This window comes from Brachycentrus maculatus, unplaced genomic scaffold, assembly GCF_059751285.1.
Source record: "Brachycentrus maculatus isolate JH-2025_06_01 unplaced genomic scaffold, ASM5975128v1 h1tg000031l, whole genome shotgun sequence".
In the NCBI taxonomy this organism is placed as follows: domain Eukaryota; kingdom Metazoa; phylum Arthropoda; class Insecta; order Trichoptera; family Brachycentridae; genus Brachycentrus; species Brachycentrus maculatus.
Genome location: NW_028280785.1, coordinates 1,624,051 through 1,636,884, shown reverse-complemented (window position 1 = coordinate 1,636,884; position 12,834 = coordinate 1,624,051). Strand labels below are relative to the sequence as shown.

Genomic DNA, 12,834 nt, shown 5'->3' with positions numbered 1-12,834 from the left:
AAAAAATGAATGTTTTTTACTTGTTACATTTAAACATTGCTTTTGTTTTTAGATTAAGAAGAACAAATTATATTTTAAGTAAAAAATATGTTTAAAATATTGTAAATTGTATAAATTTTTGGAATAGGTCAATTAATATGGAATAATTAATATTAAATTTTGACTTTAGGTTGGACAACGTGCAACTACAGCTACCACCAGCTTGATGCCAAGAAATGTGTCATCTCCAGCCTTCACCACTCCTCACCAGGGGCTGCCGAAGAATGGATCCGTGCCGTTCTTTGACAGAGTCAGGAAAACGTCCACTGGAGACAGGTACTATTTACTGGTCAATCTATCATCTTTCTCTTCTTCATGATCATCTATTTTACATTGCCTTGGGTTTCGTTTGGCAAAGTATGAGTGGTACTATATATATATAACACATACATCTTTACATTCTACCAGTGAATATTGGTACAAACCATTGTGTTTATTGGTAGAAGGTAACAATTAGTTTGAATTTTATCCCACTGATGAATGTATTGGTCCACCTCTGTGGTGAAATGGTTAGCGTGTTTAGCTACCGTGTTGGAGGTCCCGGGTTCGAATCCCAGGGGGGGGGGTCGAAAATAAATATTAGTGATTTTACACTTCTATATTAATTTAATATTACCCTAGACTGGTCTTTGAAGTGTAATAGTGATCACCTTACTTTCACAATGCGTTAATATGATACAGTGCCCTATGCACCATTGGATAAGGGTTAGAGAGAAAGATGAATGTATATTATACATACTAACATTTCTACATGAAGATCTTAACCATTGTTAAAGTTTTACGTAAATCTCTCCATTTATACATACCGCTTTCACATTGTAGTGGTAAGCACGTTTGGCTGCCGTACTGAAGGTCCCGGGTTCGATACCCAGGGGGGTTAGTATGAATATAAGTGATTTTTCACTCATTTACTAATACTTTTTTAATATTACCCTAGATTTTTACCTAAAGTGTAGGGCTGATCAGCTTTCATTTGTGTTTAACAACCAAGATGACACTACTTCTGTACGAAGCAGTGCCCTATGCTACATTGGGTACCGGTAAAGAGTAGAAGATGCTATGAAGAAGATTCATGAAGGAATGAGTTTTGCAAGACTGATTGACTTTGCTGTCATGTAATTAGGGATTGGGTTAAAACCTTGTCAATCCAATGCGGTGCCCTATCCACCATCTGGATGCAGATAGGTGTCAAAGTAAAAGAAGGAAGACATCAAGAAGAAAAATTTGTCAAGCTTCTTCATTATCATTCACATTTAAGTTTTATTTTTATTATTTATTAACCCTTATAGAGCGAACCGTCGATTGATGGACTCTCTATTAATGCGTATAAAGTGCGGAGTGTCAGAATACCGACTATTGCGTAATTTGATTTAGGTCTCGACCTATACGGACGTGTCTTAGCGCGCGCATGTATAACGTTTTTAATAAGTTAATAACATTTATAAATAATCAATTAAAATTATTTTGCTGTAAATTTAACATTGATTTTTGTATTTTTTTTAAGTAAAAGTTTTTTATTTCTACCTACAAAATGTCAAATTCGTCAAGTAGTGATGATGAAAAGCAATTTATGCAAAATATGTGAAACTAAGCTAAGCACTATAAGAGTTTAATTAATTTAATTAATTAATTAATGTTATAAAGTTTATTTTTATTAATTGTTCATTCTCCTTTTGTCTGCCTCCGTAGTGTAATGGTCAGCACGCTCGGCTACTGTTCTGGAGGTCCCGGGTTCGATTCCCAGGGGGGGTTACATAAATATAAGTGATTTTTTCACTGTAATATTTATTCAATATTACCCTGGACTGGTACCTGAAACGGAGGGCTGATCACCTTTCCTTCGTGTGTAAACGATCGAGATAACACTGCGTTTATATGAAGCAGTGCTCTATGCACCATTGAGGTGCGGATAAGGGTTTTATTATTTTATTATTATTAATTGTTCATCTCTATCTTCGTAAATTTCAATAGCTAAATATATATTCTTTTTCTTTTACTGGTTGGAGGTCAGTGTCTGTGAAGGCTCCCAACGTTACTGCAATCTACAATATATAGATATATTGTGACATATTGTACCTAAATTTTACGGTATTTCTTATAGATTTAAACCATCATTGGCGGCAATTAAGTCATCATCGAGGGCATCAGTTGACACCAATGGCGACTCAAGAAGAAACAGAATGTCTTCGAGCAATTCTGTTTCAGGAAGAAATAACAATGCTGAATATGATGTAAGTAGAGTTTTCTCTTATATGATGTAATTTCTCTCAAAATATAGTTCTCTCATTGTGTAGGCTGGTTTAAGTGATCACTTTACACACGTGTAACATGAGAAACAAATATTTGTATTTTGTATTAGCACATTAAATCTATTTATATTTTTTATATCTATTTGATATTTTCCAGTACCCTTTATTATAACCTAAAATAAAATGTTTTGTCAGCCTCCGTAGTGACCTCCTCTTGGTCAGCACGCTCGGCTACCATTCTCGAGGTCCCGGGTTCGATTTCCAGGGGGGGATCGAATAAATATAGGTGATTTTTTCACTGTAATACTTATTCAAAATTACCCTGGACTGGTACCTGAAGCGGGGAGCTGATCACCTTTCCTTCATGTGTTAACAATCAAGATAACACAGCGTTTGTATGATGCAGTGCCCTATACACCATTGGGGCGCGGATAAGGGTTTGATTGATTGATAGTTCATTTTCTTTTTTTTTCATTCTAACTCTTATCCGCACCCAATGGTGCATAGGGCACCGCATCATATTAGCGCAGTGTTATCTTGATTGTTACTAACATGAAGCCAAGGTGATCACTCCCCCTTTCAGGGTAATATTAAATAAATATTAGAGTGTAAAATCACTAAGATTTATTTTCAGCCCCTCTGGGAACCGAACCCTCCAGACCTCCAGCACGGTAGCTTAACACGCTAACCATTACACCACGGAGGCGGACAAAATGTTTTACTTCCTTATTAATTATTCACCCTTGGGACCATCAACCCTTTGTTGTGTGTGAAGCAAGTATCATAGTCATGCACTAGAGTTTTATTTAATTGGACTTGGAGATTTTTTATTACAACACATAGCTTAACTTGATCATGAATTATATGAATGCAAAGTGATCTATCCTGCACTTCATATTCTTAATTTAATTAGAGGATTATATTTGATGGAATTCTGATAATGATAATAAAGAAGCTCAGGGTCAAGAAAAATACTGCTAAGTAAATAAATATATGAGGAATAGTATGTAGAAAAAGAGAGACTGCTAAAGTGTATGAATCTCATGAGACATCACTAACTTCATGGCATGTTTGAACTCAACCACGTGGAGACTAGTTATGACTCATCCAAGCTTAGAATAATGATCCATTATTCCAGTCTTTATCTTTAAAAAAAAACTAGGTCATCCAGCAATTACTGTTATAATTTTTATGTGATGTCATTTTAGAAAAATGTTTGTGGGAGAAGAATGCTTTGCAATTAATTTTTATTTTGTATGTGGTAACAAACTAATTACCAACTTTTATTTTGTTAATTCGATAATTCCTGTGCCAAAAATGTAACAAATGAAAATATTTTTCTGCTCTTTAAATTAGTTAAAAACAAAGAAAGTTGGAAATGTTGTTAAAATAATTTGCTTAAAAAAATATAAATATTCTTATGACATACAAAAATATTTAAACAATACTGTTTCTGGGTAAGCCTTTGTGTTTGAAAATTGGCATGAAGTTGTAGCAGAGTGGGAGTTAATCCTTGAGCCCCTGACTCAAGAGTCCGCAACACTAACCGCGTGACACAAATTATTCTACCGGCACTTAATTATTAAGTCTAAGAAATTATTGAAAAATGCAAGAGAGTTGAGTAAGAACATTAAGTATAAAGTACAACATTTTGAGTGTGTCCAAATACTTGTTCACAAAATCTGGATTATCTCCAATTACAGAAGTTATTTTCATATTATTTTCGACATCTCATATATAAGAGTTTAATATGAGAGTTTCTGCTTAGTAAAAAGCTTCTTTACATCTCACCAATAGATGTCTCTAGTGAAGTTCTAGTGATTCAAGAACAAGGTTTCTAAATTGGTTCATATATATATATATATATATATATATATAGAACTTCCAAGAATTTGAGTGATGTGGTTGTCAATAATGGGTAGAATTGGTGAATGTTATACGTGTGTAAAGTGATCACTTAAACCAGCCTATGACGGTCGTCAGCCCCGTAAATGCCCAGACTTCCATATTCTTCTTCATCTTTGATGAGATGTCAAAAATAAGTATAAAGTATTTTTAAAAAAAACAATCCTATAAAAATTTTTTGTTTTCTTGTGCAGACTTTAAAAAAATATTTATTTGACAATTAGCTATTAAATTTACAATTGTGTAATAGCTCCAATTAAATGCATTTTCTACGAAGACACTCTCTTTACTATCTAAAATTTTGTTGATAAATTATTGGGGTACAAAATTCTCTAGAACATTGCATTCATATTCTCAAACAAATTATACTTATTTGTAATGATGTAAAAATAGACATCGCCGTGGGTAGTACATCCGTGTGTATTATAAATATCTTGCATTTTCTTTTTTTTGTCACTATGTCCAAAGCTCGTCTTGTGTTGAGCACATGGCACATAAAGTATGGCGGTCAGTAACAGCTGTTGTATATTGGAATGTCGCCAGATGCCAATGTTGGCTATAATTAATCAACGCAGAATAATTCTATTAAGTTGAAGGTTTCAATTACCGATTATTTTGAATATCAAAATGCTGTTTGAAATTAAAGTGTAAAAATAAGCACTGTGCATGATGAAATAATATAGACTAACCCGAAAAATATTACAATATTTTTAGTGTCTCCAAATCTTTTATTATATAAAATGCAGTTCCACCAAGATTTGTCAGTAAAAAACTTAAATAATTTTTAGTAAATGCTGAATTTTATTCCACTTAAGACTTATTTATATCAAGAATTGATAGATATCTTAAGGTGGAGACTAACCGGAGCATTTCGTCGTAACGTAACACATTACGATGCGAGCATTCAGGCAGTCAGTGCACCGAGCCGAGCGCTCCATCCATAGTTTCGGGTGCTCGGAGATGCTCGCCGCGAGTAATGTTACGACGTTATGTTACGACAAAATGCTCCGATCAGTCATCCACCTTTAAATAAACATAACATAACATAAATAAATAGTTTTTTTTAACACCTCAATGACCGCGCTAGTGCAGAAATTTGATCCAACAATGGACCTGTCCGGCAATAGCTTTGACACAAACCTTTTTTAAGTGGCATGAACGTATTTTCGAATGAACACATGTTTTACTTTACTCAATAGATGGCATTGAGTTTGACTACTTATAAATCCCTAATAGCCTGGGATCGGTCGTTAAGGTGTTAATAGGATGGCTGCTATACTTTGTACACTTTGCCGCACTTACAATTCGATTACTTAAATTTTTAAAACTTGTATAGGTACATGTTTCAATTAACAACTTGTATTTTTGAAAAAAAAGTCATATATGGATGGACAATGACTGATTCTGAGCCCTGTAAATGCTCAGATCTCCATATTCCCACTCCAAAAAAAAAGATAAAACCATCTCATATATAAAGGACAATCCATCATTGTGAAAAAATGATTTGGACACAATTGGATTAACTTCTAAGTGGAGTAAATCTATCAAATAGTGAAATAATGAGATAATTTTCCTTGTCTAAATTTACATGTTAGTTTTATTTATTTTTAGGATATGGAGAGCATGTACAACTCGAAGATGTCGCTGAGAGCCCAGAGAGAACAATCCCGGATGGTGCGCCCTCTATCCCGCAAAGACATTTTCTACTCTGGATCCGTTGTCAATCTCCCGGAATACCAGAGCCAGAAGTCCCTCACCCACTACCGCCAGAGCGTCATGTCCCTACCTCAGGCAGCCGGGATGCACTCCAGGCAAGGAGATGTGGAGAGACAAGAACGTATGTATACTGTGCTACTGTCAATAATTTGTGAATGGATAGTAATACATACTTTTGATTTGTAAAAATATTTAAATAATACGCACAGAAGTGCCATGTGCCATTGTTTTTAATTCTTTTCTACCATAATATCTAAACAATAATAAGGTAATAAATACTTTAAAATGCTCATTTCATATATATATATATATATATATATATATATATATATATATATATATATATATATATATATATATATATATATATATATATATATGTGTATGTAAATGAGCTTATATAGATGCTCATTTAAATTATAACTCGTTCAAATGAAGAGTGGTTCCAATCAATATATTTATTTTTTAATAAACTTAATACATTTTTACTCATTTAAATGAAGAGTCATTAATTACGAATGATAAGGAGAGTGTTGTATTACTATACCATAAAAGTAATACAGTAGGACCCCACTTAATGCTGGAGATATGTTCTAATAAGATCCACCGCAAATAAGGTTACTGCTGACTGCAAGTCTCGATTCAGTTTTTTACTAGAAACACAACTGAGAACTGAGATGGCATATCTCGCGTTCCGATATAACCAAGTAAAGTAAGAGTGAGATGTGAATACCGTCGCATAATGTTTTTACTAGCAAGATGAGATATCTATGTCACTCATTGGCATATGTTTGATCGTATTCTACAATTTTTTCTGAATTCTCACAAAATATCTTTATAATGTGCCTAAATACCTAAAATCTAAACTTATTATTTATTACATTTATCGAGATATTAAAGTTATTATAAGTAATGTGTACTAGTTACACATCTCCGGAAAGGAAGGGTTATAGCATTAATACTAATATTTTAACACAAACTGCAACACGGATTAGCAATTTTGGGAAATACTAATATAACACGAGTCTTACTGTTAGGTTTCCAAGATGTTTAGAAATATATTAATAAAGGTATTATTTTTAATCTTTGATATCTTTTTGAATTTTCAGAATTTGACCTGTGTCCTTGCTTGGTAATGCCTGAATCTTTCAAAAGTGCCCTGGCCTCCATGCTGGATGTCAGCCTCCTGAAGAACCCATCGTTCATGATGATCGGCATATCCAATGTCTTCGGAATGGCGGGACTATACGTCCCCTTTGTGTACCTTGTAGACGCGGCTGTGATGAACGTAAGTTGAATATAAATATTACATTATTAACACATGAAGGTTAAACTCCCCTGTAATAGCTCCTAACTCAAGTACGAGTATACATCTTCAGTATGTGGGGTATCTATGAGTGAACATGTGGCTGTACATGCCAATTTTGAACTTAATAATCGACCACTTGCTGTACACTTTGTCTCCTCATCAATTCTGTTATGCTGAATGCCGGGCAAAGAGACTTTATGAATCGTGAAATTGTGAAACCCTTTTATATACCAACTTCAAATGCAAAGGTTTTTTTTTAACCTCTACCCACACCCAGATGATGCATAAGACACCATATCAAACCAACAGTTTTAACTAGATCACTAATTTCACAAAAGCAAGGTGATCAGCCCTGCGCTTCAGATTCTCGGGATATAGTTGTGGAATATGTGATGGGATATAAATGACGTAAAATAAAGACAGCATTTTGTGGGAAAGGAAATGGTGAAGTATACGCAGAATAGCAGACATGCCTGGGGCATACCTGTACTTGTAGTACCTTGTGCAGTGGCATGCACAGAGAATTGATTACAGTAGGCAGTAGAGATAGGTAGTAAGGTAAGCTGGTATTACTTAGTAAGGTAGGGTAGGTACTGGTTGCATTTTTATATGTCACGCGGGTGAGTTTGGATAGGTACTGCTTTTCTGTCTATATGGAATGTACGCCCCTGACCTTATGTTACTTAGAAATCGCTAATTTGCGCGAGTTCCTTGAAAAGAGTTGGCATAGCTTTTAAAATCTCTGTTTTATTTGATTAATTATTTTTTTTGCAGGGTATTGATCAAAAATCTGCATCATTTCTGCTCTCCATTATTGGTATAACTAACACATTTGGTCGTGTGGCGTGCGGTTGGGTGGCTGACTTCCCGTGGATGAACTCTCTCTTCCTGAACAACATTTGCCTTGTGATCTCCACCGTGGCGGTCACCATGACTCCCTTCTGCAGCTCATATACCTCCTACATAGTGATGGCAGTCTTCTTCGGTATCGCGATATGTAAGTAAATAATGTCCCACCATTATTTAGTCAAAGTTGGACGAGTTATATTGAATTTGGGCTTTTTAATCACTAATTTTATATTAATGGATATATATTGAGGAATATGGGATTCGACATTCTTATATGTATATATAAAGGATTTTTAAGGATTCTCTTTGCATTTAAAAAAAAATAGTTGGTAATACATATAATTATGACAGTTCACTTGTCATTATACTTAATTTTATTAAGTTAGCAACACATTGTGTAACTAGGGGGCAAAAGAATGATGTTAACAGTAGCATCAAAATCTGTTTCTCTCTCTACAGCCTTCTGCACTGGAAAATCATATATGGTGTGGTATATAGAATTCACAGTCTAACTCTTTCCGGGAGTATGGATGTAAATGAATGTCGGTGCGAATTTTCCTCACAGAAGTATCAGTGTTAATGAACGTCAAAGTCCGTCTGTCAGTTGGTATGATGTAACTCATATGTGGATATTTGTATGTAATTTTATCATAGAATAAAACTTAGAGATGACGAGTTGTATTATTATTTTTTACTTAATTTCTATCTTCATAATATATAGATTTCGTGATTTTTTTTTTCTTTTTAAAAAGAACCCACTCCTCAGAGAAAGTCGGACATCAATTATTGTACTCCAGGAAAGGTTTAGCTTACGATTCGTGTAGGGAATTAAATTTTTCTGTATTTTATGATATTGCAATGACATCACCATATTATGAAATGTTTTTTTTTTTAATTGAGTCTTCTGGCTTTAATTACATTGTTAAATAAAATGAAGAGACGTGATTATACTCTTTAAAGGGGTCTTTACACACTCCAATGTATTAAAGCCAGCATATTGGTAAATAAGTTGGTGACAACCTTCTTGAATATATGGGGGTGCAAACATAATTGGTGGTTAGGTTATTTGACGCAATTGAATGCAGAATATATCGATACTTAGTTATCGCTAGATAAACTACCATATTAGTTACTTTTCTGACTATCAAACATGTACTACAAGCATGAATGGGTAGTTCACCCATTGACGAGCACCTTCTGAAGATCATTTAATTTTTTTCTTTCAGCTGGTTACATATCCCTGACATCCATCATCCTTGTGGACTTGCTAGGCCTGGACAAGTTGACCAATGCATTTGGTCTGCTGATCCTTTTCAGAGGAGCTGCGGCCATCGTGGGTTCCCCGCTAGCTGGAGCCGTCTACGATGCTACCAAGTCTTACGACACTTCATTCTTCATGGCTGGAGCCTTCTTTGGGATTGCTACTATAACAAGCTTTATGGCTCCTTGGATGAAGAGGTGAGTGTTATGTAAACTGGGTCCAGTAATCTCATGTAGCAGTAAAATCGGGGTACAATTTTGTTTTGTTTCACATTTTCAATAAATTTCGCAAAAATTGCTTTGCAAGAGAAAGTCTGTCAGGAAGCCTAGATGCTTCTGCATCAGATCTGGGAATGCGGTGGGACAGCTTTCAAAAACCTCATGTAACTTGGGAATGAACAAGGATAATGATTATGATTTACATATTTATGTTAGTTCATATTGTCATTTTGAGGTCAATGACAAAAGAATGAGAAATCGATTTTACTTCTGTTTCTGAAAAATTTGATGGATTGTAATATTAGGTAGCAAACCTGAATTAAGTAAATGTTCGCCTCCATAGTGTAGTGGTTAGCACATTTGGCTACCATGCTGGAGTGATTTATTCACTATAATATTTATTTATTATCACTTTGGATTGGCACCTGAAGCGCAGGGCTGGTCAGCTTGGCTTCAATTAATTAATGAACAAGATAACACTGCTTTGATGCGATTCGATGCCCTTTGCATCATCGGATGAAGATAAGGGTTAGAAGAAGAAATACTAAAGAACAAGATTGATAATGCATCATTGGGTATATTTTACAAAAGTGGATGATTACGGAAAATTGATATAAGGAAAAACAGTATAAAAAAACAAAATCCTGTTGTTTCACGGATCTTTAATCATCATTGTTTGTAAATTTTTTGTGAAAATATTGAGTGTCTTCAACATTTACAAAGGATGAAAATTTTTCAAAATCTAATTCTATTCATTTTTGTTGCTTTTAGATTCCAGAAACCGGATTGCCCGCCTATGAATCCAGATGCGCTAACACCGATAGACGAAGAAGACATGGATGAAGAAGACCCCGACGATACTCCAATTACAATGGGAATGCAACCTCCTTCCAATAGAGGCAATGGTGTTCCGCAAATAATTCACACGGCGGCTAGCCCGCTGAGTGCAGACGCCCCCAGCCAACCGGGCGATGCTCGGAAACAATTAGATCATAACGGCTCCGATGCAAAAGAGGTTAAACAAATAGAGTCGGTGCTATAGAATTAGATGCTTTAGCCAATCTCAGGCATTTAAGGTTATGGCTTCACCACGTAATATGACAACTCTGACAATAATACCATCGCCAGAAATCAGAAGTCTCTTTTTGGCTTCACATTAAATCATACGCCAAGTATTCTTTGGAATCGCGTGTTTTATATCGAAGCTTCTAAAGCGCATTTAACCCATCCAAGAAAAGCAATTCAGATACATTTTTCCCAAATTGATACGCAGTAGCGAACGGATTCCATCGTTCGACAGTGCCATAATTTGAGTTCTGCAAACGTAAAGACTAATCATGCTCATATCTTTAGTGATAAATTTAGATTGACTAATTTGCTTTTCGCAAGTACGGATGGGTTAGACTTTGAAAGAATCAATTTTAATCATTAAGTGTACGAAGCGCAACCTTCTCTGTGCGAGGTCGGCTTGTTTCACAATTTTCCGTGGAACATTAGTAAGGTACCTGAAAATATTAATGTATACCTCGTGACAAAGGTTGGAGGAATTTTTTATAAAAAATGTTATATAACTAAGCGCAGACTGCTAATTCTTATTTTGAAAATGTCGTTGATCATGTCGATAGAGAACAAAGCACAGCATCGCATCCTTCATAAGCACTTTGCAAGAAATTAGGCAGTCAAATTTTATACTTTAATAATTATAATAATACAGATTTTTTTACCATTGTGATGTTATCTTTCATTTAGTCAACTCAGCATCTTTGAGGCTGAACCACAGATAATATTCAGATTGTTCATCTGAACTTTTTGATACTGGTTATTGTATGTATGTAACCACACTGGATATTACATTTGTTTTATAATATTATTGAATAATTATTATAAGTGTCTATTCTAGGCAGAACAGACTCAACTCAATCTAGCTCTATTTTTTTAATTATCAACCAGCATTTTGACACTTTACTGGCGAATATTGTAATTTTCAGTTAGGTAATGATTGTTTTGTTTTAGTAACTACTAAATGCATTAAAAATATACTCATGATTGGGAAAAAATTATGAAACATTTGGGGTGTTCTTTGGATTGTACATCAATGCGTATATTTATGTTGAGTAGATTAAGACAAAATGATGTTTATTTCATCTACATAGAGTCGGTGCCATAGAATCAAATGCTTTAGTCAATCTCAGGCATTTAAGGTTATGGCTTCACCACATAATATGACAACTCTGATGTCAAAGTTGTCATATTATGATGTTACAATGTTGTAAGCAATGTTTTGCCATTAGCTGTTGTCCTCGACTTTTCAAAACTTGCAACCGGAGATGCCATTGTAGGACTACTCAATTTTATCTCTCACACCGGTTTGATTATCATCTGAGTAAAGTGTCAGTGCGATTGTAGTGTATGTGTAATGGATAATCATCCCATCAAAAGCTTCAAATGAAGAACCAAACTATCTGAATAATATCTGTGACATAAATCAGATATGAGGTATTTCCAATCTCAAGCAACTATATGAAAGATAAACATATGTTTAATCAAATATGCTATAATTGTAACAATATTAAGTTTACTTTAAAAAAAAATTACATCAATTATTATTATTATTCAAATTTTGTTTTGAATGCTCTTTCCAAATAGATTAAGAATAATCCAATTACATATTAGTAATTATAAATCAATTACTATTTCTGTACTTAATCCATATTTTTCGTATTTAATTTTCGTAACTCAGTACTTATTAAAACTAAAATTATTTTTAGAATGACTTACTTTAGATTCTTGATGACCAGTTTCTCAAATTCTGTCCAGTAGACTTCTAATATTACGCTTTAGTTGCCTTGCTACTAGTATTGTTCCCAAGAAACGAACGTGCCATCCCAAGAACCATTATATACCGATATTTGTAAAGAAGCCAAGCGTTTCCAAACATATCTCGGATTGTGATCATTCAGTTACCGAAAGTGATTGTTATTCAATTTATTTGTTATTTCATCAAATGAAATTTGAAATATTTACTAAATTTAGTTATTATTATTCTTATTAATATTATGTAAATTTACTGAATATTGTATTACATTACACATATTTATTTTAAGTTTGAAAAATTTAAAATCGCGACATGATATTGCAGTATCTAGAAAACGACCGAAAGTCATTTAGTATATTTCTTTCATGTTATTACGGATTAAAGGAAAAATCATTTCATATAATTTTTTGTTTAAAATAAAAAAAAAACATTAAGTGCAAGTCAGTATTGATTTTGATTCTGTGTTATATTTG

General features: G+C 34.0%; 1 protein-coding gene across 3 annotated transcripts in view; it reads left to right on the top strand.

Moving 5' to 3' along the window:
• LOC148312856 (monocarboxylate transporter 14) overlaps positions 1 to 12,161 on the top strand; it is a 77,868-nt gene extending 65,707 nt beyond the window's left edge. For all 3 annotated transcript variants that reach the window (XM_088272437.1, XM_088272445.1, XM_088272453.1), the window contains exons 6-12: positions 170 to 315; positions 2,141 to 2,270; positions 5,805 to 6,030; positions 7,019 to 7,197; positions 7,993 to 8,215; positions 9,294 to 9,525; positions 10,318 to 12,161. In XM_088272437.1, coding sequence (XP_088128563.1) covers positions 170 to 315; positions 2,141 to 2,270; positions 5,805 to 6,030; positions 7,019 to 7,197; positions 7,993 to 8,215; positions 9,294 to 9,525; positions 10,318 to 10,588 — 1,407 coding nt within the window. In that variant the 3' untranslated portion in view covers positions 10,589 to 12,161. The remainder of the gene's footprint in view (positions 1 to 169; positions 316 to 2,140; positions 2,271 to 5,804; positions 6,031 to 7,018; positions 7,198 to 7,992; positions 8,216 to 9,293; positions 9,526 to 10,317) is intronic.
• The last annotated feature ends 673 nt before the right edge of the window (positions 12,162 to 12,834 follow it).